Here is a 27,577-nt window from a genome sequence, read left to right as displayed (position 1 = left end):
TTAAACACTTGTTTATTTTTTTATAGCTTGGCACCTGAAAGCTTTAATACCATGTTTATATAAGAGAATACACCAATGACCACTTAAGTACAGTTCTTTTGGTTGGACCCACTTGTACCCTCAGAAATGCCTGAATTCTCCACAGCATAGATCCAACCAAGGGCTGGAAGCATATTTCAGAGGTTTTGGTCCATATTGACATGATAGGATCACACAATTATTGCAAAATGGAAATTGCTCAAATTTTCTATTGTCCAGTTTTGGTTAACCTTTGCAAATTGTAGCCTCACTTTCCTGTTCTTTTCTTGACAACAATCACACCTGCTTTGGTCTTCTGCTGTGTAGCCCATCAGCTTCAAGGTTTGATATGTTGTGCATTCAGAGATCCTGATAATTTGAGTTACTATTGCCTACCTATCAGCTCAGTTTCCAAAATACTTAAGACCAACCTCTCTAGCACCAACAACCATGTGTTCCTTCCTTTCCCGTTCTGATGCTCAGTTTGAACTACAGCAGTTCATCTGGACTATGTCTGCATGGCTAAACAAGCAGTTGAACAGATATACCTAATAAACTGGCCTCTGAATGTATATGAGCGTTTTAATTCAAGCCCTACATCCAGCAAAGAAATTGATCCAGCAGCGCGGTCAGTCATACAGTGAGTGTTTTATTTCTCGATGGGCGTTTATTAAAGTGAGATTTATTTGCATCAAGGAAGTACATTCACTAATTTATGTAGTAAAATAATTCATAGAAAATCAAAGTTAAGAAAAATAGAATATTTTTTTATGGTCACAGTGAATAAATCTGACCTATTGCGGAGGAATACAATGGCTTTGAAAGTGCTTCACAACTAAAAAGACATAATGGAGAAGTAATGCATGCACATAATGCAACATGCATTTTATACAGGCATCAAAATGAAGGAGGAATAAACACAGAATGGCAAGTTGCTGCTCGTGACCTCTGACAAAAGGGCTCATTGGTGATAAAGTCCTGGAAATTGAGGGGGGGGGAGCTATCGTTCACATCAATACAGTGTTTGGTGCTGTTGAAAACCACTCATGCAGTAATTGAACCTTCATTAAAGGTTACTCAAGCTCCATTCAAGGAGTTATGCTTACTGTACATTTTTACATGGAAGTTAGATAGTCGAGTGTTAATAGATACAGTTTAATGTTTTGTGAGAAGTAAGTTGCATGAAGTGTGAAAGTCTAATCCTCGCTGACTTTACATGTGGTCCTCATGACTAATATTCTGCAGTGCAGGTGCATCAATGTCACTTGTATTCTGCTCTCCACTTTATAATAATACACTGGTTTGGCTGATCATTTATTAAGTCTTTGAGTTGGAGCTTTCTAAATCAGTCAGTTGTTTCGATTCAGCTTTATCTGACTCATTCGAGGGTAATTCCTCTGAGGATGTGTTTAACTCAACCCTACTGGGTTGAGTGTTAGCAGCCTGGGTGGTCAGCTGTGTCCCATTTGCGCACACCACAGTACCCTCTGACTTGCTGAAGCTGAACAGCTTCCCAGGACTGAATGTCCGGTTGGGGGATTGTGACCTCTCCTGGCCACTAGGGGGAACTGAAGAGGTCACTGTTGACCCCTGCGTGGCTCCAACTGCCACTGCTGGCTCTTTTTTCACCTCAGGTGACTTCAAGAACTTCAGAAATCCCGGGAGCTTTGCTTCGCCTCCCGTTGGGGACTGAGCCGGTGAGCGTGACGTGCCGGAGGAGAACTTCCCCTGAAGAGGAATGATCTGCTTAAGCTTCATCACATTGTTGTTTCCCAGCAGAGAGCTTGGTCTCTTGGGCTTGTCCCCTGGCTTGCTTACTTGTGTTTTGTCATGGTGATGCTGGTGCTGGGTGTCTGCCTTATGGCAGTCACTCTCCTGACGGGCTTCGGCCTGCAGCTCAGCATGACGCTGAAGCTCTTCTTCTTCACGCCGGCGCCTGAGCTGCTGCTGGAAGTGTTGTTGGGCCTGCAGCTCATGCTTCTAAAGAGGGAGAAGTTTGACATTAAAGAGAGAAGATGAGGGATAAATACATATAGAAATATACATTGAAATATTATCCATTTAAAAAATATATATACTAACAGTGATGAAATGCAAACATAAATACAAATATCTAGATTTTTTTCCATTTTGGCTCATAGTTGTGTTGCTATCTCTATAATGAGACTTATCATCACGACAAGATGCCAACAAGACTATACAGACAAACACAAACAGTTACTTCTTCATTACAATCAGAAAAGGCTTCACTGGTGTGCATTGTTGGATAATGCACACCATGAGGCACCAAGGGGCACAAATGTAGAGATATACAAAGACATGGCACAGTATGCAGCCAACAGCAAGCCTTACGTTGGCCGAAGGTCTTTCAAGCTATCACAGTTATACCTTGAAAGCTTCCCTTCGTCGGTACTCTAGCTTGGCCATCTCTTCTGCTACCCAGCCAGGGATATCAGGGATGGCAACATGGATGATGTACTTTAGGAGGATTGCAAAGTGCTGTAAACCACCAAGACCACAAAGGGACACTCTCAACACACAGTTCCACCAAGGCACAATGGCATTCTCCCACTCCCGCCTTTCTTTAATATTTCTATTGAACATGTCATACAAATACCAAAAATCACAATAAATATAAGAAAATATCATTTTCCACATTTACAGAAAACAAACAAAGGTCTTCCCTGCCAAATTTACACGACTGCAAATACCTCCAATAGGACGATGGAGATAATGGTCATTTCAGGACTAAGCCAGGGGAACAGACGTTGAAGCTGCCCGCACTGACCAATAAGGTAGCAGTTAACTATAATGGCTATCAAGCCCATGGCCTCCATCGCAGTCTGGTGACACACAGGGAGAGATATTTACATATTATCAGATGCCCCTGCTGTGCACACTGGAGCCTGGAGGCTTTTCTGACATTTTTCAAAGCATGACACACACTGACCTGCCATTGTCCTATGTTCTCCACCCTCTGCCCAAACGGTCTCTGCAGGCCGGTACAGAGCTTCAGGGCATCGCTGCGTATTTCGATGATGTTGTTGATAAGGGCGCACATGGCCGCCAGCGGAAACGCAGAAGAGAAAAGCACCACATAGCCAAACTGAATGAACATCTCCTGGTAGTCCTGAAGTGTGTCCTGTCAGGGTCAAGTTGTCGTTAAGCAACAAAATTTCTATTAAATGTTAAATTATTTTCAATTTAAGTGTAGTCCTACCTCGTATGTCTGCATACAACTCTCAATCTCGGCCTGGGTCAGAGTGACAGTTTTTGGCTCTTCCGGTGGATCGATCCATGATTTCTTGTCATCATTGCCCTCCCCCACATTCCTTCTTCTCTGACAGACAGAGGTGGTATTGTCTTTGGTGTCCTGCTAAAGTAAATATTAGACTGCTAATGTAGTAACAGGAGCTTTAATTCTATAGCTTTGCATTGCATACTTTAGTTGTGATATTGTGAGATAAATGACTCTCAAACAGCACAGTGTAATATTGAGACCTTTGATACCTATTAAAGCAAAGGACGTCAATTTTGCATCTTAAAGACATACGGCAAGAATACGAAGCAGCAATAGAATCTGATACACAGTTCAATTAAGAAAACCACATACTTGAGGCAGCACTTCACAATCACTGTCCTCATCGCAGCTATCAAAAATACTGGAAGGATCCATGCCCTCCTCCACCAGCGTGGGACTGTCCTCTAGGGAGCTGTCATCCGCTGCCTGCGTGTCCATTGTGACATCCTGGTAGTCGACCTTCTCGGTGAAGCTGACTTTACGTTGCTTCATGGCACTGTCTGTCATGTCCCACTCTTCCTCTGTCAGCCTGAATCCTGCTTTCAGATCTCCTCTTCTCTTTGGCTCTGGGTTACCGTTTGCACTGTGACTCACAGGAATTCCTCTGGGACTCAGAAAGGAATAGGATGTCATTGAAGCTTGAGCCTTTCCCAGAGCCAGGCGGCCATATTTGAGCACGATGGCTTGGAGAAGCTCCCACAGCACCTTTGGAGTGAACACACCGAGCTTGTTTTGCTCATACAGGTAAGGCTGAAGGACCTCTTTGATGTTCTGTAAGAACTGGCGGAAAATCAGTAGAGTAGCTAGCATCTGTGAAGAGAAGGACGGGATCTGTTACTATGCTGAATGTAAGAATGACATCAAAGCAAGACCCAGTGATTGTTGAGTAAAAGAAAAAACAGACTCTGGGATTCATAATAAACTGGTGCTTAGTTCAAGAAATTGTGGGTGTTGCTGTTAAAGCTTTGATCTTGTATGATTTAAAGTTTAGGGCAACAAATGCAGTGTTTCATTATTATGCCATGCTGTGCAATAGTCTTGAGCAACCCTTAATTCTTTAAATTTACTTCTGCACCGTGCATCGTTTGCACTGTGACTGACAGGGATCCCTCTGGGACTCAGAATGGAATAGACTTGTTTCTAATTTTTGTTTTAAACTGGTGTGGATCAGTAGTTCTCCAGGCTTTCTAAAGGTCTTCCAAAGCTTTTCTTTAGACATTGGCTGCTTTTTCACTCAGTCCTTGTACCTGACCAATTTCTTTTTGTGTGCCAAGTTGCAGGCTTAAAAACAATCTACTGCAGACAGACCGTTTCAGAATCATTATCATTTTGACAGATAATGGAACAAAAGGCACCCTACATCAGAAGATCTTTGAAGGTCCTTCAAGAAGCCTGGAGAACTACTCCTGATGACTGCTTGAAGAAAGCTTTCTTAGGAGAGTTCAGGCTGTACTGAAAAATAAAGTGGTCATATCAAATATTGACTTTTGAGGTTGTTGGAACAAACTGGTTTTTGCTTCATCTACTGTACTTTCATTGTTGTTTGCAAGTTTAAAGAAATCACAGCATCTATTGTATTGGCAAAATACAAAAAAATGAGGGATAGCTGAAGACCTTTATACGGTATTACACAACTAACATTAAATCTCTCACCTAAACAGTGACATTGGATTGTAGCCTTACACTTTGCCACGTGACTCTATGTTCACTCACTCAGAATTTGTAGACTCAAACAAAATACCTGCCTTAATGTAACCTTTGCACATTTGAAAAAATGGTTCACCTATAAGACAGCAGTAATATTTACTATAATATAACATAGCATACTATTGTCATATTGTATTTATAAGAATTTTGGGGATAAAATACCTTTTTTGGGTGTGTAGTGCTTTTTTAATAAAAAATAAGTATTTCTACTAATGCTGCATTCATGTGCTGTTGGCATAATTAGTTTCCAGTTGGGAAAAACACCCTTTCAAAAGGAAACAACAATAAAAATTCAAGTTGCTTAGCTGTTGACATCACACAGTGTGTGTATATGTATATATATATATATATATATATATATATATATATATATATATATATTACTTTTAATAAATAAAACTGTGGTTACCTCCTTTAGTCTCTCCATGTCCTTGAGGTAGAATCCAATGTAGAAAAGGCTAAGGTAAGAATTGATGAATTCAAACTGCAAAACAAGAAGAAAGCATTGCAGAAATGCAAACGCTCACTCACTCACTCACTCGTTCATGGTAAACTGTTTTTATCCCCAAATGAGGGGAAATAATGACTTACAAAAACCATCTTGATGATGAGATTATTCTCATAGGCACTCTGGAGTCTGTAGTTTTCTAGGCAAAGAAATGCAAATAAGAATAGTGTTATTCAGTGTGCAGGAGTTTTTCCTCTAACAAAAAGTAAAAATGCAGACTAGGACATAGGACAGCCTTCTACATACCAAAGAGTTACATAATCTAAATCACAGTCATGGGCAAGTACGCTTCATTAAATTTAATTTCTTCTTACCCATGTCATTGAGCCAGTAGGCGATCTTCTTATACACTTCATCACATACAGTTACTGTCATGGCCAGAAGTATCTTCGGAATGAATCTTGTAATACTAGGCAGCTCCTGAATCTCCATCACCACTTCCTGCAAAGTGAAATAGAAGTATGATACATTTTTAATGGCCTGTTCATTCATGTCTCAAATCCCTGGGCTATTTTTAAAAGGCCGTTAAATGAATGTGAGCAGGTAGGAGGTGTAGTTGATTATGGTCTGTTTAACCTGTTTTAGAAAATAACACATTACTCAGGACTACCAGTTGACATGGATCTTACATTCTTCATAGCTTTTATTAAAAAAACAAAACGAAACATGGTAACGTTATGACAGAGTAAAGATAGACTTTATTGGTCTGAAGCAAATTTGTTCTCACTTTTTACCTCTCTTGTTAAACTCCTTATATACTGTATTTATTTCATTAAGAGTAGAATTAAACACAGATATACATAATCTCCATGACTATATTAAATTCATTTTGTCTCACTGAACCTGCACACGGTTGTTCTGGGTGTCAAACCTGCAGTTCTAGGCAGAGGAGCATAGCAAGGAAGACGAAGCAGAGACAGAGGAGGCAGATGGGCAGGCTGACCAGCCATCTGAACAGAGCTCTCTTCCAGGGTGGGTAGTAGAACTCCTCACAGCCAGTTATAGGACTGCAACGCTTCACTCCCTGCAGAGACAGCAGAGGAGGAGGGAACAGACGGGGCAGGCTGAATATGAGATTGGAGGCTATTTTGGGATTTTTGTCATCATTCGAAGTGTAAAAATGAAATGAGGTGTCTTATCACAGCAAACAGCTAATTCTCTCTATATAATTTGTTACATGAAACTCGTGCCATCAGTAAAATTTGCAACATTGCCTGCCAAGAAGTCAGATCTTCCTAATAGCTTCTTTAAAAGCTATCACGCCCAACGTGGGGCTCGAACCCACGACCCTGAGATTAAGAGTCTCATGCTCTACCGACTGAGCTAGCCGGGCTTGTGCTGAGGAGTTCCCACACTCCCCTTTTGAGGCATTAACCCCCCCCCCCCCCTTGCAGTTTTCTATTCATTCCTCACAGCAGGACACAGTGAGTTGGACACCTCCACCCCCCGCGCAGACACACTCACACTCACACAATACTCTTAGAAACACGTTGATCACATTTCCTGGAATTGTGACGCAACTGAGTTGCTGCAGAACTGAGTAACTGATCCCTTGCATCATGCAAAGACAGCGATATAGCTTTTTACTTTGATAAAAATGGAAATGCTGAATAAAAGAATTCAATGTCTGCGTGTAAATCCATTAATTTAAAAAAAAAAGCTTTAGAAGTTTATTATCATTATCACTGAAAAATTCTTGGTGGTATAAGATCTGAAACAGTGCTCACCCTGAACTGAGGTCTGGGCTCCTCTAAGGACTCTGTGGGGGTATCCAGAGTGCCCCACCTGTAAGCCAGCTCTGCCTCTCGCCTCTTCCAGCGCTCCAGAAACAAAGTCGCCCACACAACGTTGAAGAGGGCAAAAACCACACAGCAGATATCCTGACTGGTCTGAGCAGGAGCATTAGAGAACCAAAGACAAAATGCTGTAACATGTGATGATAAAGTTATACCATGCAGTGCCACTGATTAGATTATTTAGTTTGTATCATGTGTTGCTTTAACTTATAAACAGTTTAAGCATTTTATGAAAAACATTAGAGGCAATTCAGTGGAAATTTCATATTTACTTTCATGCATACTACCCCAGTGTTTACTCCTTACATGTTACATAGCGACTGTGCGATCGTGAAGAGGGATTTTTGTCTGTTCGGCTTTCACCGTGCCAGCACGTCAGCTTGACCATAAATCAAAGCTGCCTACTTCCTGTCGGGGACTGCTATCTTTTCAATCTCACACATTCAAATTAAAAGCCTCTGTGCCAGAGTATTTATAGTGTCAGGAGAGCCAAACCAGAAAACGATACGCTGAAATGAATACGATTATTTCCGTGTAGATCAACTATCATCTATTTGAATATTTAGTGGTCCACAGCCATATGTTTGATGACATAATACTCTGAATTTGCTTTATACAAATACATTTTTTTCAATTTCCACAACAAGCTAAAGAAAAAATTAAATATTTTCCTGAGATTAATATGCTTTTTTTTTTTTTTTTTTGTTATTTTGCCCCTGTACACCACCACAGTGGATTTTAAATCAGTGAAGGTGTGACTGAAGTGCAGACTTTCATGTTTAATTTAAGGCCTTTTACAAAGGTTTGGCTTGACCTGCTTTGAAATTAAAGCTGGTTTTATACACAGGCATCCATTTCAAAGGAAATTGGACAAACTGGCATAATTTTAATTGTAAAGATTTTTTATTTATTTATTTTTAAATCCTGAAAATCCTTTCAGGCTGTCCAGGATCTGTGTTCAGTTGCTGCTTGTTTGTGGGTCTCTACATTCAGTTTTGTATTTAATACCTGAAAAGCATGTTCTGTTGGATGACAGACCCAGCCAGTGAAGTATATCCGATTTCTTTGCTTTGTAAATGCACCGTGAAGCAATGTCTGATCAGTTTTGTAATATTTGTCTGAGGCTGAGTAGAGAGTATAGCCTTGTACACTTCCAATTCATCCCATTACTTCTATCAGAAAACACTAGTGAACCGGTTCCACTGCAGTCATACCATGACGCTGCCACCAACATGTTTTAATAGATAATGTGGCATGCTTCATGAGCTGTTTCTCTACTTCTTCTTGCTTTTCTTTTCACTCGTTAATTTTGGTTTCACCTGTTCAGAACTGTGCAGGCTTTTGTGTTATAGGTGTTGTCTGGGGAAGCATAATCTGGCCTCCTTGTTACTGAGTGTATCCAGTGTTTTGCACCTTGTTACAACAAGGAAATACAAGAGGAACAAGGAAATACAGTGTTTACAAACCCTTCCACACATGAAGGCAACTGTTGATTGTAGACTTGATGTAGAGTTGTTTAAATTCTGTACATTACCGATTGTTGACAATGACATGCCTACATCCTCAAGGGTGTTTTTGACTTGGCTACATGTTGTGAAGTTGTGTTTCCTGGAAATAATTTTTTCATCAAACACTCTTTTTTTCTAATTAATGATGACCTGCATTTGCATCAACATCTATTTGGACCTCATAGTGAGAACAGAAGAAATACCAAATACAAGCTGAACACTTGGAATCAGCTCTAGAGCTTTGATCTTTTCCTAATTAATCAAGAAATAATGAGGGAACGTGCTTTTTCTGTTTGTAGTCAATTGTCCAGTTACTTCTGAGTATTTGAAACCCACTGTGGTTGTGTACAGAGGCAAATTTACTGTCAAAAATCTGTGTCCAAAAATTACAAATGTTTTCAAGAAAGAAAAAAAATGGTCCAAGTACCTGGTCAGCCTCTGCTAGCATCCAGAGGAGAAAACCAATGACAGCAGGATAAAGCATGGAGTTGGTGTAGAAACCCAGCCAAGAAAAATACATGGCAATCTTCACCCCAAAGTAGTCACAGATGTCATCTACAAAGTAGAAAAATTGAAAATGTTGAGGGTTTAGGATTTGAAGGCATCACATAATGTTTTACAGTGTCATTTAATATTCCTTATAACTGTATGGAGGCCTTCTGTTTACTGCCCTCCAAAGTAAATGTTCCTACCGAGGGGCTGCCTCTCACATACAGCCTGGACCCAAGATGTCATCAGCTGGTTGAGTATCCTCTGCTCATGAAGAGGAAACATTTGCTGGATCACCCCCCGAGCTATCAGCTCTGGAACTAAAGAGACACATCAAGTTTGGAAAAACATGGATTCTAAAATCTCATGTAATCAAGCAAAAAAACAATACATTAAGTTTATCTTAGTGAAACAAGTAAAACTAACAGTGGATGTCCTGATAGTTTTCAGTGAGGGTTCTTGTGTTAGAACAACAGATGTTCATGATGAACTTGGCATCTATTTGTACTTCGGATAAAATATGAAATATTGCATTTAAAAGCAAATGAATTTGTGGAGTGTTTAAGGAATGCCTCATTATAAAGTGCTCATAAAAACCCCCCAGCATACTGATTGGCTGTCCCTCCAGGAAGTGAATGTTGTGAAGCACCTCCCCGTGCTTGGCTCGCAGGTTATCGAGCCAGTACTTAATGATGCTCTGGCGCTCCTGAACAAAACCACGAACACGAAGCAGGAAAAAAAAGGAACACATACATTTTAATCCGTTTATACTGTTTAAGATATTCAAACATGACCCAGGGTTTGGCTTCTAACCTGAGAGGTAAAAAAGCAGAGCTCGCTCTCAATGTTCTCATAGATGTTGTCCTCCTCACAGGAAAAGCGCCGCATGCCACCACCAAACTGTGGTTTAACGTTCTTGTGCATGCCCATCTGCTCCGCTCCTTGCAGTAAGCTGAGGGTGAATGAACAGCAGCATAAACCCTGATGGAGAACTGACACTGCACAGACGCGGCACTGAAAATGTTTCATTATTTAGGTACATTAAGGGCCGGTGAATATCAAACTGCAGTGAATACAAGTGGAGGTGGAGGATGACTTGTCACATGTGTTCAAAATAATTTTACTCTAATACTCTAATTACATTTCTTGCTTAGAGTTTGTTCATTGACTGTGACATTTTACACTTAGTACTCCATTTTCAGAGCCACAAAATTATTATTGGAACAATTGACTAAATACCAATTTTTTTGGGCTGGGTAAGACCTGGTCTTTTGTAACACAGCTGGTCATCTGCCTCTGACTCCCTTTCTCTCAGGCATCGTCCTCTGTCACACCAAATTACTGCATGTCCTCCTTCACATCCATGAATCTCGTTTGTGGTCTTCATCTTTTCCTTCTTCCTGGCAGCTGGCACAGTCTTTTTCCAATATATCCACTACGTTCTCTGCACATGTCCAAATCATCTCCTTGCTTCTCTAACTTTGTCTCCATACCACTAAACCTGAGCTGTTCCTCTAATGTACTAATTTCTAATCTTTTCCACTCTGGTCCCTCCCAATGAAAATCTTAACATCTTCAACTCTACTACCTCCTGTCTTTGTGTTCATGCCACTGTATCCAAAACATAAATCATAGCAGGTCTCACCCGTCTTTCACTCTTGCTGCAATTCTAGAGTCACAAATCAACCCTAATTCTCACCTCCACCCACTCCACCTTGGTACATTGTTAAAATGAATGAATGTACTTGCTAGATCTTCAACACCAATAAAAAAAAAAAATGACCACAGAGGACAACTAAAGCGGATGAATTGTGAATTTTTTTCCTTGGTTAACAAAAACACTTCAGACCAAGTCAAGAACACTTTGGAGGAGGTATCATTGTCAAGATCTCCAATCAACAGACATCTTCATGAGTGTAAATAATGAGAGAAAACCACCAGTTAAACTCAAGAACTAGAAGATCAGATTAAACTTTGCCAGAAAACATCTAAAAAGCCTCCACAGTTCTTGAAAAAGAAGAGATGAAACCAAGATGAGCTTATATCAGAATGATGGGAAGAGAAAAGTCTGAAGAAAAATCGAAACAGTTGATGAAATAAAGTACACCACATCATCTGTCAAACATGGTGGAGGTAGTGTTATGGCATGGGCATGTATGACTGGCATGTTTATCGATGACGATGATGCTGATAGAAGCAGCAGGATGAACTGTGATGTGTACAGCTCTGACTCAGACAAATTAAATGGTGCAAACTGATCAGACAGAGCTATCCCAAATTGCAAGGAGGTCTGGCCGACATCTGCACTATTATGCACATGTTCTTATTACATGGCTTAATTAAGGTACACATTAGGCTGACATCTGGGGCCAGAGCTGAAACTGTTCTGGGCCAGCACAGGGCCAGTAGTGTGTCTGTAACTGGCCCGTGGCTGCACTCAACCAGTAGCAGTTTTTGATACAGGCGACACGGGCGGTTACCCGGGGCGGCATCGTGGTGGGGGGCGGCATCATAGGCATCGGCAAAAAATAAAAATAAAAAATGCTCGTTCTGATGCGGCCCCGACGTCATGCCAGCGCATATTGGGAATGGCAGAGGCACTGATCGGTTTTCTATTTGCTGGGAGTAAGGGTGCCCTCTGTTTGTGAGGTGCGCCTGCTGACTGCAGTACAGGGAGAAGAGGGTGGGGCAGCGGGGGATTCTCTGGCTGGCTGGAGTAGCATCTAATAACCAACTCGCAAAATAAAACAAAATAAAAACAAAACAACAAACACGAAAACACCAGACATCATGATACAGACTTATAATTTGCACCGATGTTTTTTCGAAATTCTATACGCGAAAAGTGAGCGCGAGAGCCCTTGGTGCGCCTGCTCGCTGCTGAAGTCAAAGTAAACTTTCTTGTCATCTCCGCTGCATACAGTCCAGTATATAGAGAGATGCCCCAGAGGGAGTGTTTGCCCAGGGCGCCAAACAGGCTAGAACCGCCTCTACACACAACTTACACATGGCCCACATAGGTAATCCACACATGGGCCAGCAAAGGACCACCAGTGTGTCTGCAATTGGCCTTGTGCTGGCCCATGTGTGGGCCACCTTTGGCAAACCAGATCCTGGCCACCAAAGGGCTGTCATTCTTTGCGGTATGCGGGCCATGTCTAAGCACATTGTGTGGGCCAGATTCGGACCATACCAATTTTGCTATGTGGGACAAAGTGCAAACACAGCATTCAAAGCCTTTGGTAATGTCCATGAGTTCAAGACCTGAGGCAGTCATTGATTACAAAGGATTTTCAAATATTAAAAACAGTCCTCGTATTTAAAATTATGTTAGTTTAAAAAAAAAATAATTTTTTTTTAAAACTCTTTAATTAAAGCTGAAACTCTGGGCTTTAATCTTAAAATCCACTGTGACGGTGCACACAAGATCACGTAACGGAAAAACAAAAATAACTGTCTACAAACAGTAGACAGTTATGGGCCTAACTGTATATGCCAAAACCATCTAATCATATATGTAAAATTAATACTTCACATTTTTGTATCTAACTGCACCTAACTGAATCGGAGCTGTAAACACACAGTTCTTTCATACCAAAACACATTTATTTGCCACGACCCAACACTAAGTCCGGGTATTTGTTTGTGGCTAAGATGAAGCAGGTGTAAATCAATAATGGTATAAAATGTCAAAATGGCCTAACACACAGACAGAGTTTGAGTTACCTACTTCTCAAACGTTGTTGTGATGAAGAAGGCGTTTGCCTGGGTGTGTTTATGCTGTCGAACCTGGATGCTGACTTGTGGGATTCCAACCCGAATCTGATTAAGAAGCCACAGCAGAGTGTGGTCATCTATTGTGTCTGTAGGGGAAAATGTTGACATTTTTTATCAATCGCATTAATGTCATTTACATGTAGTTTTATTACAGTCTACATTAACTTGGCAGGTTTAGAGTCTCGTTTATCAAAATTATAAGGAAATTACATGTTTGATGCTGTGTAAGGAGGCTGAACCAAAGCCAGTTTTTCACAGCTCTGACTGAAGTGTCATGAAGCAGGGAGGTAGGTGGGAGGTGGAGGCGGCAGTAACAGGCCTTTCCAGTTAAATACTTGTCTCCATTTACCACAAAGATTTTTTTAAAAGCTATTGAGGAAGGACTGTAACCAATCAGTCTTTTTCAGCTGACTATGAAAAATTTGAACCAGTAATGAAACTGTTATAGACCTTACTAACACTAAACATCACACTGAAAAGCATTTACAACGTTAAGTTCATCTAACGTGGAAACGCTTTAAAACAGGTGCAATTTATATATAAACATGTGCCGTCTGTGTTTCTTTCTATCAGATTCAGCTCTGACTGTTGCACATTGTTGAGTTACAATTTTGTAACAGCTGCTGTCTTTGATTGCTTAGAATAAACTCATACTGAGCCATTTATGGTTGATTAAAAACTGCTTCAGCTGACTCGATAAGACTACATTTTCTGGTTAAAATTCAAGCGTCCCTGCCTTGATTAAAAACTGCAGGTACGCAAGATAAGACAGTTAAGGTGCAATTCTGTGCGTCATGTGTGCACTTTCAGATGAATGACTTAAAACATCAAAGCGTAAATAGGTGGAAACAGTTGAACTCTAAACAATCAAAGCAGCCGATGTTTCTGCTGAAGGTCGGCTCAAAAGGAAGTGTGTGCAGTGAAAAGATTTTTCAGAGTGGTCATAAAAACCAGACGCGCATTCTTCAGATTTGTTTTCTTAATCATAAAAAATCTTCACAGTAATCGTAAGATCCAATGTCGAAGAGTTTACATTTCAATTCCTGTTTTACCACTAAACATCTTAACAGTCTCAACCATCCCTTTACTCTAATTAAGTTAAATGAAATTCATTTTACATTATATATATAAGACATTATATATATGAGACATTATATATATAAGAACTGAGGTTATATATATATATAACCTCAGTTCTTAATAATGAGGATAATAAAATTGCATAAACACATTTTATTGACAAGAAGACATTTCAAATACATATTAAATACTTAAGCTGAGAAAATGTACCATTTTATAATGATTACATGTCTCATAAAAAGGTTGGGACAGGGTCGTGTAAACCACCGTGTAACATCCCCTCTCCTTTTAACAGCAGCCTGTAAAAATCCGGTGACTGAGGAGAGCAGTTACTGGAAATTTGGGAGAGGAATTTTGTCAAATTCCTGCCACCATTTACAAATCATACATCATAGCAGGTCTCACTACCATCCCTTTCACTCTTGGTGCCATTCTTCTGTCAGAGTTCACCCTTGACAACCGTGTCCTGCCTGGACTCTCTTCTTCACCTTTATTGTCCTTTGACTGTTGCATTATTTAATCCTTATATCTGCCTTCACTTATCCTACAGACATCTGATGTTCCCTATAACTACATTCCTGACACCACCTTACTGCCTCCTATCTCTTTAAGACTGCACGTTCTGCACAAGATGTCATCCACCTGTGTGCACCTTCCTCCAATCTTATATGTCATGCCGTGGTCCTCCCTCTTACCTCCCTACCAAAGCCATTTCTATAGTTTTGGCAAAAATCCACCCCCATCTGTCCTTCTGTGTTTCTCTCCTTAACACCATACCCACTTAACACCTCTGTTTCTGTCGCGCAAATGTCCATTGACGTCTGCTCCAATCACCACCCTCTTCCCCCTTCAGACACTCTCTTGCATGTCATCCAACTTACTCCAGAGTTCCTCTTTCTCTTTTTATTCACATCTACCCTTTTGGGCACTTTGAAAATCTCTTCACCTCAGTAACACTGTTCACACACTCTTCCAACAAGATTACCCCTACTTCATTTCTCTTCCTACTTACAGCATGGTAAAACAGCTTGAATCCACCTACAATGTTCCATTCTACCTGGTCTCCTGCACACGTAATATATTTAGTTTCCTTCTCTCCATCATATCAGCCAGCTCTCTTTCTTTACCAGTTATAGTCCCTAGATTTGCTACTTTCCCCTGCCTTTCCTTCTCTCTCCTTACCTTCAAACATGCCTTCCCCTTTCCTCTTTCTTTATCTTTCAACAACAGTAGCACAGCTTCCTCCAGCACCCTGTTGGCCAACGGCACCCGATGCAGTCCTTGTTAACCCAGGCCCTGACCGGACATGGTTATCTCATTCTTTATGATGCACATGTTTGATTTGGTTAAGATTTTACACTGGTTGGAGGATTAGGAGTCCCCCTGCAGTCTTGGTCAAATGTCTCACTTTAAACATTTGATGTTTTCCGTATTCCACTGTAAGTACAATATGTATTTATGAGATCAGCAAATAATTGTATTCTGTTTTTACACAGCATCCCACCTTTTTGGGAATTCAGGTCGCAAAATGTACACCTCAAAACCAGGACACACTGTCTTGAAAATGAAGAGTAGAAATACCAGACAGATGCAGTAAACTGAACATATATGCTGCAGGATTTCATGTCACCAAAGATTATTTACAAAAGCAGTCTAACATAGACCCCACACAAACGGTGTCATGTTAAAATGCAACATAATGTATAGGATGGGACTTTCGTGTTGTATATGTGAAGGTTTGGCCAACGAATTCACAGCTTCATTAAAATACACTGCAGAAGGGGATGGTGTGCAAATACAAGCACAGTAAATGGAAGATTTCTAATTGTCCCCAGAGCCCATCTGATAGTCACAATCATCTGACTAAGTGGGTGGCTGATCATCACTGATATTAAATGAACACTGTTCTCTCTGCAGCAAGGGCTTCAGCACAGGACAGACAAAACAAACAGGACACGTCTGAGCTTACTGTACCTGGGAATGTCATCAGTATATCACAGTTCTCTGTGGGAACCATCTTTAACCAGGACTTCCGTGACATAATAAAGTGCCTGGCCTGTAGAAGTCGCTTCCCAAACAGTTTATCTAAGAAAGACAGGTAATATAGAGAAAGGATGAGACTGGGTCAAACTGGGGTTAACAAAGTTTAAGGAGAAAAAAGACAGATGCTAACCACAACTGACCAGTTTTTCATTGATATCAGTTTAATCACAACATTTTCCATTCACTATTAACTGTTTGCTCTGTCATGGTGACATAGGGACTGAAATGTAGAAAATAATGAGTCATCTCCAGTGAAGGTTAATAGTGCTGTGACTGAGCAAATGTTCTGAGAGGCAAACAAACAAACCATCTGCAAACTGGTCGGTGAGTAAATACTCACTAACAACCTACTTTTTCAAGCCTCTCTAGATAAAAATTAAGTGCTGACAAACCAACAGGCCTCGGTTGTACTCAGCAGCGTCATCCCACTTGTACATTATAACGACACGCTGAAGTCTGAAGTCATCATTTTTATTGCTGTGCCTTTCACACGTTGGTTTTCAGTGGCTCACGCTCAGGAGCGACAGCCACGGTGATGGGCGAATCGCTTCATAGTTCACTGAATTATACTGTAACACTCTTTCAGTGTGTGCCTGTCTTCTGGATGTCACATTCTGCAATATCACATCACCTACTTACAGCACGTATTAGCCCTCTTTCTGAGGGCCTTCGGTGCTGCTGTCATCTTCTGTGTTACAGTATTTTGTGGCTCACTGCATGCAATACATAACTAATAAACTCCAACATCAATCACACCTAACCAGAAATGCGATGAATAAATTCATAAAGATCTGACGTTTTGTATGACATAATGATGCGATCCAAGCCAAGCTACAGACACTGGCCGGTTCTACTCCATGTGTTTCAGAGTACTGCACACCGATGTTCTCGCTGGTTCCCCATGACAGAAATGCTCATTAAAGCCATGAAGAATCCTCTACTTGAACGTGTGTCTGACATGCAAATTTCTCTCCCGGGAAGAAGCATTTTATCAAATTAGGGTCAAATTATCTTTAAATGATGAGCTTATTTAATAGCCTATAAGAATGCAATGGAGCAGGTGCACACCATGAGACATAATTATCATATTAATTATAGATAAATTAATACATAACATGACAAACAAAATTACACTTACTAAGCACTGGCTATCGGATATTTTTTTTCACAGCTGCGTTTTTATATCAGTCCAGGTTTTGCAGTTTGTTTTGCTTTTCTGATCATTAATTGTGATTTTAACATCTAGTTTACTGATACAAACGTGAGAGGTTTCACATAACGAATGAGAATGATGATATTTATCAAGCGCAATGGGACTCTAAAAAACAAGTCTAACAGTAAATATTAAATATTAGATCAAATATGAGACTGTGTCTTAGTTTACTCTGTGTCATATTTTTGTTGGGATTCATCAGACAGCAAGTTATAGCTCAAGAATGCTTTTAGAAAGTTACTTCTCAACATGTTTTTTCCGTTTGATTTTACTACTAATTTAAATATTTATTCAGGAGTAAGCCTAAATATTGTTTACATACTCTGTTGCCAAGTCAAGTTGGGATGGGGTGGTTTCCCAGCATGCAATGGTCAAACAGCAGGCAAGAATCCATGAAGTGCAAAGTCTTCAACAAACAGGCTACACACAAACCAGAAAGGCGGAAGCTTTGATAATCTGCTGTAGCCTCCAGATTGACAGAGCAATGGGAAATGGTAGGATATCTTTCCAAACCTTTGAAAGTTTAAAGTTCTTTTTTATGTATGTATATATATTATGTGACACCAAAGTTCCCCCCAGTGTGGTTTACGCTGGCTGGTTGAAGTCAGATCGTAAATGAAAGCAGTATCGTGACACTGTTCAGGCCTGGACTGTAAGGGTTATACAGTAAGAGGCCCAGACTATTACCCGAGTCTTTAATAAAGGCAAGGTATCTATGCGTCCTGAAACATGCCACCACAGAGCAAACCCCCATGAATTGTCACAGAAGAGTGGAGTAAAAGATGACAGCGCATATAGTTCTCACTGCTTTTTATAATCTTCATAATCCATCCATCCATCCATCCATCCATCCATCCATCCATCCATCCACCTCTTGCTTACTCACTACTGTAGCATGCTATTTCTCCGTGTAAAGTCACAGCTGACATCTGAGCTCGCAGCGCATTATTTAGTGTCTTCGGAGTATAGCGCACAGTATCCGACAGCCCGCCGGGACACACACCTCCGTTGCATATCAGCCCTTCATGCACCTGTGGACCAGAAAGCCTGCCTCGGACTCTTCCCGGGCCTGCCTGAATCGGAATGCGCACCGTGTAGCGGCGAAATTAAAGGACACGGAAACCTCAACCCAGTCACAGACGGATCCCTCCTGTCTCCCCAGTGAGTCATTCAATAAAGTCTGTTCAGCACCAGTGACTGCACCATATCGTTTGTGCATTATCCCCATTCTCTCACTCATTTCTTTTTTTCTTTTTTCTTTTTTCTTGGTAAAGGCACACAAACACTCGCTTTCTGTGACCACAGAGAAAGCGAGTCCACACACACATTTTGCAGTTCACCCCTCTCCCCACCCCCTCAATCTTTCTCTGCGATACTCACTCAACACTCCAGACGGGGTTGAGGACGTCTGTTGATGCTGCTGCTGGTTGTTGGTCCTGTCCTGCTGCTGTTCGCTTGGCACCGTCCTCTCCATCCTCTCCCCTGCCCCGTCTCTGTCGCTTATGGCTGCGGCGCTGCTGCCACTGTTTACAGTAGCATCGGCATCAGCTGCCGCGGTGCCCGCCGCTTGCATGGTGGTGCACAAATACTCCAGTTGGTGAATTGGCTGGAAGACCGCACCGCACGGAGGACTCTGATTTTTTTTGTTTATTTCATGGCTGTTGCGTGCAAAGGGAAACCCTAATGTATGTGAAAGATGAGGAGGAGGAGGAGGAGGAAGAGGAGGAGGAACATGATCATGGCATGTACACGTTACGCGCACCAGTCGTGACTGTGTGACGACAGAGTTTTAGGGGAACACCTGACTGCAGGTCCACTGGCGGTATGAAGGTGCACTTTATGTTTTGGTTTTTTTGAAAAAATATATTTATTGAAAATCTATAAAGTCAACAGGATTGTATTGAGTCCCTTCAGGATTGGAAGTTCTCGCATATTAAATTAAGTCAGTGCTCAAGCTTAATAGCCTGTTATCACCAGGACTTAATGGCCTGTATCTGTAACTAATATACTTTTGATTGTAAACTCGTAACCAATGGTTTTTAAATCAATCTTCTTTCTGCCCAGGATATCATCGGAGTCTTTTGCGAATTAAAAAAATTAATTCAGACTAGTTTGCTTTTTAAATCATCTTCTGAGGTTGCAAGCAGGAGAATGCAGCCGAGGAAGTGGTTACCATGGCTTACCAGGGGTCTAGTGGTGACAGCAGCTTCTATACAAGTCTGTATGCACGTGACACTCAGTAGTTTGCTTATTACACAGCAGTAAATTAAGAAACCTGACAGTCTGACATGGTCATGTTTTTAATAATCCCTGAGTCATATCTCATTATTTTGGCATCTATAAAATGTGGCTCTGGACTGCATATGGAAGCCTTTTCATTTCACTGTATTTTTTTTTCTGTGTGACTTGCTGGCCTAGTTACATATTCCAAATTTGCTCACTCAACTAAAAATATAGCGAGCAAATGCGACTATGGTTAGACACAACTAACAAGTTGGTTTTAGGAAGGGTCATGTATTTGGTCATAATGAAGTTGAGTTTTACACGTTTGTTCATGTACAAAACAAGACAAACAAAACCAAAAAAAATGATGTCACATTTTAATTAGGTCAAGCCACACTAACCATTTCCCTGTTCGATAGAAGTGCACATGAATATTTCCCAAGACATCATTGCATACATTTAAGTAAGCACAAAGTCAATTCTCAAATACAATTTTAATAAAACTAAAGAAGGAAGAAAACAAAATTCACGTTTATTTCTCATGAGCTCACAGGTCCACTGCTTCTGTGAACTTTCTGCTGCTCAGATCAACATAAATAAATGTGCATGCTGGTATTTTCTGACCACCCTCTGGTGACACATTTCTGAGTATTAGAATCAGGAAAAAATGTGATTTAAGAGAATCTCTCAAAGCACAGCAAATTGAACGTTGCAGCAGATGGGCTACAGCAGCAAAAGACCACACCATGTGTCATTCCTGTCAGTTAACAACAGGAAACTGAAGCTACAGTTGACACACATTCACCAAAACTAGAGAATTGGACAAACGTTGGCAAGGCTGATGAGTCTGTGACATTCGGATGGTAGCATGGATGTTGTAGCAGAGTAAGAAGTTGGACAGATTCCCCAGAGCCCCAACTACAGGAATGACAAGTTTGTTTTTGTTTGCAGTACTTGAATAAATCTCCTGACACGAAATCATTTCATTCACCCCACACTTGGACTCGACTTTACAGTTGACTGATAATGCATACCTGAAGTCATCTCTCTAACCAAGGAATCAAAAGAAAGGAAAGGGAAAGAAAGCAAAGTGAGGCAAATGAGCCATTAACAGACTTCTTTCAAAATAAAGGTGAGCAGAGCACAACTAACAGGTTAAGAATGGTTTAGCTAAGAGCGTTTGCTAAAGACAGTGAGCCAGTGGTTCTATCAGAGTTAGCCAGCACGACTTAACTCATTAACACATGAATATTCATTTCAGAAACAGCCAGAGACTGAAGCAGCAGCAGGTCCCTCTCTAGATTATGTGATACTAGGTGAGCACATGTAGCAGCAGTTTAAAGTTATTCTAGTCTTTTCTATCAATAGCAGCTTCAGCTTCAGCTTATGTTGGACCAGTGAGGCCGTGATGTAAACAAGGCATTTTTAAGCAAGTGTTTTTTAAGGCTGATGAAATAGTACTTTAAAATAATACAATGCTCCTTAATTAATATTTAAAAAAAGTATAAGTAGTCACTTATATGGCGATGGACGCATTTATTTACCTTTGGTTAGTTCTTATGAAGCACCAACATATCCACGTAGACGCTCACAGTTTCATGTTCTGCTAAATCATCCAGTCAAGACCAAAAAACTGCTGTATAACTTTTATGTTTGATAGCATCAAAGGAACACTAACAGATGGTGGCTGTTACATCATCGCACATATCGTAAGCACACTGCTGTTAGACCTGTACAATACTGTCATTAGACTTTCATGGAAACAAGTAAATATGGATACTTATTTACACTTTTTACACACAATGATCAAGACAAGTACATTTATAGTTATTCTGGTTTGCCGTGATGATCTGGTTTGACCTCTGATGTGCCTTTGTGCCAAACAGGTTGAAAGCAGCATGATGCTGTAAGGTTAAGGGGCTGCAATCAGTCCTGAATGCGATAAAAGATGATGGAAGTGAAAAGAGAGAGCAAAATGAAGGTTACCCTGGGGTGATGGGAAGGACGCGGAGAGGACAGAGCATGTTAGAAAGCTAAGATTGCACTTTAAGCTTTTTTATGCCAAGAAAATAATAAATACTGAAATATAAATGAAGAAAATAATACACCCCTAAGTTGGATACTCCAAGCTAAACTCATTGAAACCTAATATAATTGTAGAAATGTGGGGATATTTCAAACTAAACAGACTTTTGGTCTTATGTGTTTTTAAAGGCAGCTCATGAATGGCTACACTACAGATTATTGTGTACAGTTATGAACTAAATTATTTGTTGAAATAAAATGAAATAAAATCATGTAAGATATGGATCAAGAATGGAAGAGGGCCCACAAAGAGTCATGCATATGTGCCCCTGAAGGTTTGGTCAGAATTTAACATAAACAGTACAAAAGCATGGATCTACCTGCCTTGTGTCAGCAGTTCAGGATGATGGTGGTGTAACAACTCTGGGTGTAAATGCATGGGGATATTTTCCTGGCACGCTTTGAGCCTGTTTTGAGGATCAGTTAAGCACCACAGTTTGCCCGAGTACTATCGCTGACCATGTTCAGGCCTTTATGACGGCAGTGTAGCCCTCTCCTGATGGTTGCATTCAGTATGATAACGCACAGTGTCACAAAGCTGAGATCATCTCGAACATGACAACGAGTTATCTAAACTCAAACCGTCCCACTGTCACCTGATCTCAGTCTAACAGAGTGTCTTTGGAATGTGGTTGGAAGAAGAGATTTGCATCATGGATGTGCAGCCGATGAATCTGCAGCAACTGTGTAACACTATCATGTCAATATGGAGCAAAATCCTCTGAGAAACGTTTCCAGCTCCTTGTTGAACCCAAACCACAAAGAATTAAGGCAATAATAGCATAGAATAAAGGCGTAACTTATAAGGTTTATGGTGAGTCAATCAACAAGCCCAGTAAATGTTCTTATTTTTTTTATGAAGAAAAACAATATGAAGCATTAATAATGTCATAATTAAGGTTTTAATAATAGCATATGGCGTTGTATTTAAATATGTGTGCATCGTTTTTCACGAGCAGTATAAAAGAAAGCATTCAGCCGGATAGCGATACAATAATTAGAGCTATTTGAATCTATTATTCATTTACACCTTCTGCTTTTGTTGTCACACAAAGGCACAGCTGTTTGCCTACCACAGTTTTCACTGTCATGTCAGCACATGGACCTGACAAATTGTCCCTCAGCTCAGAAAGAGATCTTGTGTCTGCCTTTCAGCAGGCTGTGCAACGTGAGCAGCAGCGAAAGGTAAGCACGGCTGAGCGCTGACAAAGTAAGTTGAAGTTAGAGATAAAAATGGAGTACTGTTGATTATTTTTCTGTTCTTGACTTTGTATGCCAGTATAGGCTACTACTTGGTAAAAAATAAACCAAACCTCAGGTTTTATAAATTGCATTAACTTCCTGCTTTGTAAATTGGTGTACCCTCCAGGCAGGTAAAAATGAAACAATCAAAAGAAAGATAAACGGGCATTCATGACACCCTTGTGTTCTACAGGGTGGACCATTTATATGGATACACCGTAATAACATGGGAATGGTTGGTGATATTAAAGTCCTGTTTGTGGCACATTAGTATATGTGAGGGGGCAAACTCCTCAAGATGGGTGGTGACCATGGTGGCCATTTAGAAGTCGGCCATCTTGGATACAACTTTTGTTTTTCCAACAGGAAGAGGGCCATGTGACACATCAAACTTATTGTAAATGTCACAAGAAAAACAATGGTGTGCTTGGTTTCAACGTAACTTTATTCTTTCATGAGTTATTTGTTGAAACTGATGTTTCTTCATCAGTGACAGTTTTCTTGTGTCCAAATTTTGGCAAATCCAACACTGAACCAGTTTCACGAAACTTAGCAAGCAGTTTGCTAACTGTAGCATGGGAGATGGGTGGTTTCGTAGGGTGTCTTGCATTGAAATCTGCTGCAATGACCCGGTTACTGCGATTTCGATTCGCTCCTCACGTGTTAACCTCTTCGACATGTCAATGGCTGTGAACAAAGAGAAACTTGTAAATAACTCATGAAAGAATAAAGTTACATTGAAACCAAGCACACCATTGTTTTTCTTGTGACATTACCAATAAGTTTGATGTGTCACATGGCCCTCTTCCTATTGAAAAAACAAAAGTTGTATCCAAGATGGCCGACTTCTAAATAGCCACCATGGTCACCACCCATCTTGAGGAGTTTCCCCCTCACATATACTAATGTGCCACAAACAGGACTTTAATATCACCAACCATTCCCATGTTATACGGTGTATCCATATAAATGGCCCACCCTGTAGTATAGCAATACACTGGCATAGACACTAGATGGAAGCAGTACACAGGTTAGCGTCATGAAGGATGGCTCTGCTGCAAAGTTAATATGTGAACCTGTAACCCTTTTATCGCATTGAAAGAAAGACACTACAGGTCTATGACACACTGAGATAAACAAAAGCACTTCCTTACTTATTAAGCAAAAGTAAGGAAGGGGCTGTCATTGTCACGGACTGAGAGGCAGAGTTTCTTATCAGACCAATTTTGTTATCAGCGTGTTGCACCGGGTTGTAGCACTAGACCTCTGTCATAACTTTTTATGATTTAAATGGGGAACTCCAGGAGTCACATGACCTTTGAAAAGTACCCATATGAATTTAAGATATTATCGGTGACATCTGAAAGAGGGTATTTTTCCCAGCGTTCACCAATTTTTCTTAATTATTTTCTGCTTTGCTCAAACTAAACAGATATGATAACTTCAAGAGCTTTGTGTGATGAGTGATGTCCTCTCTAAGGTGTGTAATGTATACAGCACCTACTGTTACCCTTAGCAGACTGGATGATCAATAACCTTCTCTATATTCCCTGCTGTAGAATAGAGTTCTCAGGATGTGAGGGATAATTGATTAGATCAACAGCACCCTCTTGTAAACAGGTTTGAGTGGGCCTGCTTTTTGTTTCTTGTTTGTACGGCTTCCCTTTGTTACATATTGCAGATGCACTAGCCGACAACATTAAATGTTTCTGCTATGCAGCACTTTCTGTTGAGTTATTTTGCCTCTCAACAAGACAGTCAACAAACTGCTTCACGTTTTCACTACACATTGATATATTGTTATTTTATTATCATCAAGTCTACGTTTCACTTTGATTCATTAGCCAATCAAATGCAGGATAAATGTTTTTTTCATTAATCTCAGCTACAAAATCTTTAGCTTTTCCATGTTGAGCATTTTTGCAAATTGATGTTAGCTTTTACCTTGGGCCATATGTGATTTGCTGCCATTCACTTTTAGGACAATTCAGACTGCAACTTGCAACGTTTTAATTTTAGTTTCAGTGCAATTCATTAACCCAAATAGATTTTGGAAACTAACAGTTATTATAAGACTGTTTGATGGAAAAAAGGAGATGTCATCATAGGATCTTGAGGTAAGTGTTGTTCTTAAAGTACAAAGTGTCGAAGTCTGCCTGTGAATAACTGCACAAATTTGACTTCCAGGGTGTTCGTAAAGAACATTAGAGCAAAACTACTGTACATGTGTTTAAATTGATATGCACTCGACAGAGAAATCAATCTCTGGGATGTAGAGTAGTGAAACTGCTACGGTTTTGCTTCAAACATTTGGTAACGATTGATCCAGCAGTTAGTTCAGTGATATCAGTCATGATGAAATTCCATCTGTCCAGCAATTCAAGCTGAACCTGACCATAAGCTTTTCAACTGGATAACAAAAGCCAGTAAATAAAAAAAAATATTCATCTGTTGATACAAACTCTTCTTTCTATGCCTTAGTGCTTTGTATCTAACATCACAGAGAAACTCGGGGTTTAGTATCTTGCCCAAGGATAGTTTTGGATGCAGACTGAAGAAACAAGGGATCAAACCATCAACCTGCCAATTAGTAGAAGACTACAGATTTATGACAGGCCTATAACATTAAACAAAAATACAGAACTTACAATCTGACAGCCTTAGTACTTTCATTAAATTAAGAGACACACACAGACACGTCTGTACATAATTTACTATATAAAGTTTAATGTAAGGTATTATTGTGCTCTTTGTGTTGGGGCAGTAAATTAAAGGAAAGTTGTAGGTGGAACATTTTATTATATTGACGTTACCATTTGAACTTCATGTTTCTTCAAAAAACATAAAGGTCTAGCTGTTAAAACAAAGATTATATGAAAGCAAACTGTTGTCTTTAACAACAAAACAATCTTCGCCTTTCTTCCAATAACATTTCTGCTGAAAGAAGTCAAGGTGAAGGTCAGGGTTGCTCTGAAGGATGTAAAAAAAAAAGAAAAAGAAAAAGCCTCATAATCCCCTCTAGTCTCTGCAGTGTTGATGGACAAAAAAAGGGGTTTTGCTTCATGATGTCTTTTCCATCCTGGGCAGCCGTGTGACGGCAGCTACAGCCCAACAGACAGGAAATGCAATTAGAAGTCACAGTAAAAAAGGGGACATTAGCATGCACAGACAAAAGAGTCACAGTCCTGAAGCCCCAGGTGAGGAAGGAGGTCGTAATCATAACCACCCTTACAATTTCCTGCCTTTTAGGAAGTAGAGGGAGGTGGTCCTTCAGACTGTGCCACAAATGCCTCATATTTTTGTAAGTAATGACCAGAGTTCTTAGGGTCAAGATCCTCAGTCAACAGCCAGCACTGAGTGTGTGAATGTTATCTAGTCTTAACCTGACCATGTGCTGGATTAGCTTTTACCCAGACGTACATCTGGCCTTAATAATGACCTGCTTAAACACCCAGTGTATCGTATTTGATACATGTCTTTTGTGACTTTTTGAGACAAGCAATTAAAAAATTGCCAGATGTAGCATTCATGTAGCATTAAATTTAATTCTTTTTTTAAACAAATGGTCAGATGGTTCACTAAAACTTTCCTGGCAACTATGTCATGTTTCAGGCTTTAAAAGATTTTTAAAAACCTAAACAACTGAAAAGAACAAACAAAAAAAACAGGACATGTATGGATAGGCTGCTTACACTTTATTTCAAACTGTGTCCAGTTTTGGCAAAGTGACAGAAAACTTGAAAAAAAAGTGACATGCATTGCTCGAATGTAAGTATATCTCGTATGTCCTATTGGTCTGTTCACTTTATGACATGTTAACATATTTATAATACTTTGTTTTGAGCTCTGTTAAAAGGAATGATATAAATACAATAACCTTCAGGGAGTTGTTCAAGCATAAATTAAATTTAAAGAATGTAAGGTGGGAAAGTTCAAACTATGCCTGTAGCCTCGTAGTCTGTTCAGAGTCTGCCCCACATCTTGCCCTATGACAAGCCTGAACTGGATGAGAAATTATAGAAAGTGCATAACAATTGTTGTTATTGACCACTGTGTCAGTCAGACAATGCTCAGTGGTGAACTGTGCACATAGAATACACAAATGATGTACGGGGCAGGAAAATGAGATGACATGACAGGAAACAGACTTGCTCAGACCAGCATCATCAAGATAATTTTCCAGTAAGTAGTTTTAACACATCCTGTGTCCCATCGCATCCAATAAAGAGACTCCCAGTAGCATCCAACCATCTGACCTTTAATACCCTGATTGGCGCTCCTGCATTTCACATCCTAAATGTGGAAAACACTACTGTTAAACAAAGGATATCCTATCCCTCTCGCCCAAGCCTAAGTGCTGTATTTAATTGGCACCAATACAAATACCCTTTTGATTCTTGAATTAACAGCATGTCCCCATCCTTTCACAGTTCTTTGAACAGGATGTTTGTCTGTTCTCAAGATGTTTTTTCCCCACTGGACCATGTTGGCTCCACACTGTTGGGGTCCAAATAAAATGAACCTTTGTATGAAACGAATCCAAGACCAGTAGCTTTGTTTATCTTTTTGTCTGTATTAAAGCTGTTG

At 40.2% G+C, this 27,577-nt stretch overlaps 1 protein-coding gene and 1 non-coding gene across 4 annotated transcripts; both read right to left on the bottom strand.

The window, feature by feature from the left end:
• Window positions 1–195: 195 nt before the first annotated feature.
• ano8a (anoctamin 8a) lies at window positions 196–19,185 on the bottom strand. Of its 3 annotated transcripts, none has more exons than XM_085439964.1 (18): window positions 18,821–19,184; window positions 16,159–16,269; window positions 13,058–13,190; window positions 10,141–10,279; window positions 9,937–10,033; window positions 9,531–9,647; window positions 9,266–9,393; window positions 7,262–7,423; window positions 6,406–6,558; window positions 5,849–5,975; window positions 5,618–5,673; window positions 5,436–5,510; window positions 3,632–4,129; window positions 3,239–3,394; window positions 2,969–3,160; window positions 2,730–2,861; window positions 2,407–2,517; window positions 196–1,998 (listed from the first exon to the last, which is right to left on the bottom strand). In XM_085439964.1, the coding sequence occupies exons 1-18, from the start codon at window positions 19,011–19,013 to the stop codon at window positions 1,336–1,338; spliced, it is 3,243 nt and encodes a 1,080-aa protein (XP_085296090.1). In that variant the 5' UTR covers window positions 19,014–19,184; the 3' UTR covers window positions 196–1,335. The 3 variants fall into 3 exon arrangements, with proteins under 3 accessions (XP_085296090.1, XP_085296091.1, XP_085296092.1); XM_085439965.1 differs by having other exon boundaries at window positions 3,239–3,391; XM_085439966.1 differs by lacking the exon at window positions 2,407–2,517 and having other exon boundaries at window positions 18,821–19,185.
• trnak-cuu (transfer RNA lysine (anticodon CUU)) lies at window positions 6,795–6,867 on the bottom strand. The gene has a single exon. It is a non-coding gene; the product is annotated as a tRNA-Lys (tRNA).
• Window positions 19,186–27,577: the final 8,392 nt, after the last annotated feature.

The sequence above is a fragment of the Copadichromis virginalis genome, linkage group LG18, assembly GCF_057382275.1.
Source record: "Copadichromis virginalis isolate Kocher_CV1m ecotype Utaka linkage group LG18, C_Virginalis_male_GT1.1, whole genome shotgun sequence".
NCBI lineage: Eukaryota > Metazoa > Chordata > Actinopteri > Cichliformes > Cichlidae > Copadichromis > Copadichromis virginalis.
Note: the sequence above shows the minus strand (reverse complement) of the source record. Positions and strands in the feature narration are given on the sequence as shown.

Bases quoted from the DNA above. Each gene is read 5' to 3' on its own strand.
- ano8a (XM_085439964.1), bottom strand. From the start codon at position 19,013: ATGCAAGCGGCGGGCACCGCGGCAGCTGATGCCGATGCTACTGTAAAC. The intron at 9,394-9,530 runs GTAGGAACATTT...TCTACTTTGTAG, and splicing joins ATGTGAGAGGCAGCCCCTCG to ATGACATCTGTGACTACTTT. The intron at 2,862-2,968 runs GTCAGTGTGTGT...GTGTGTCACCAG, and splicing joins AGAACATAGGACAATGGCAG to ACTGCGATGGAGGCCATGGG.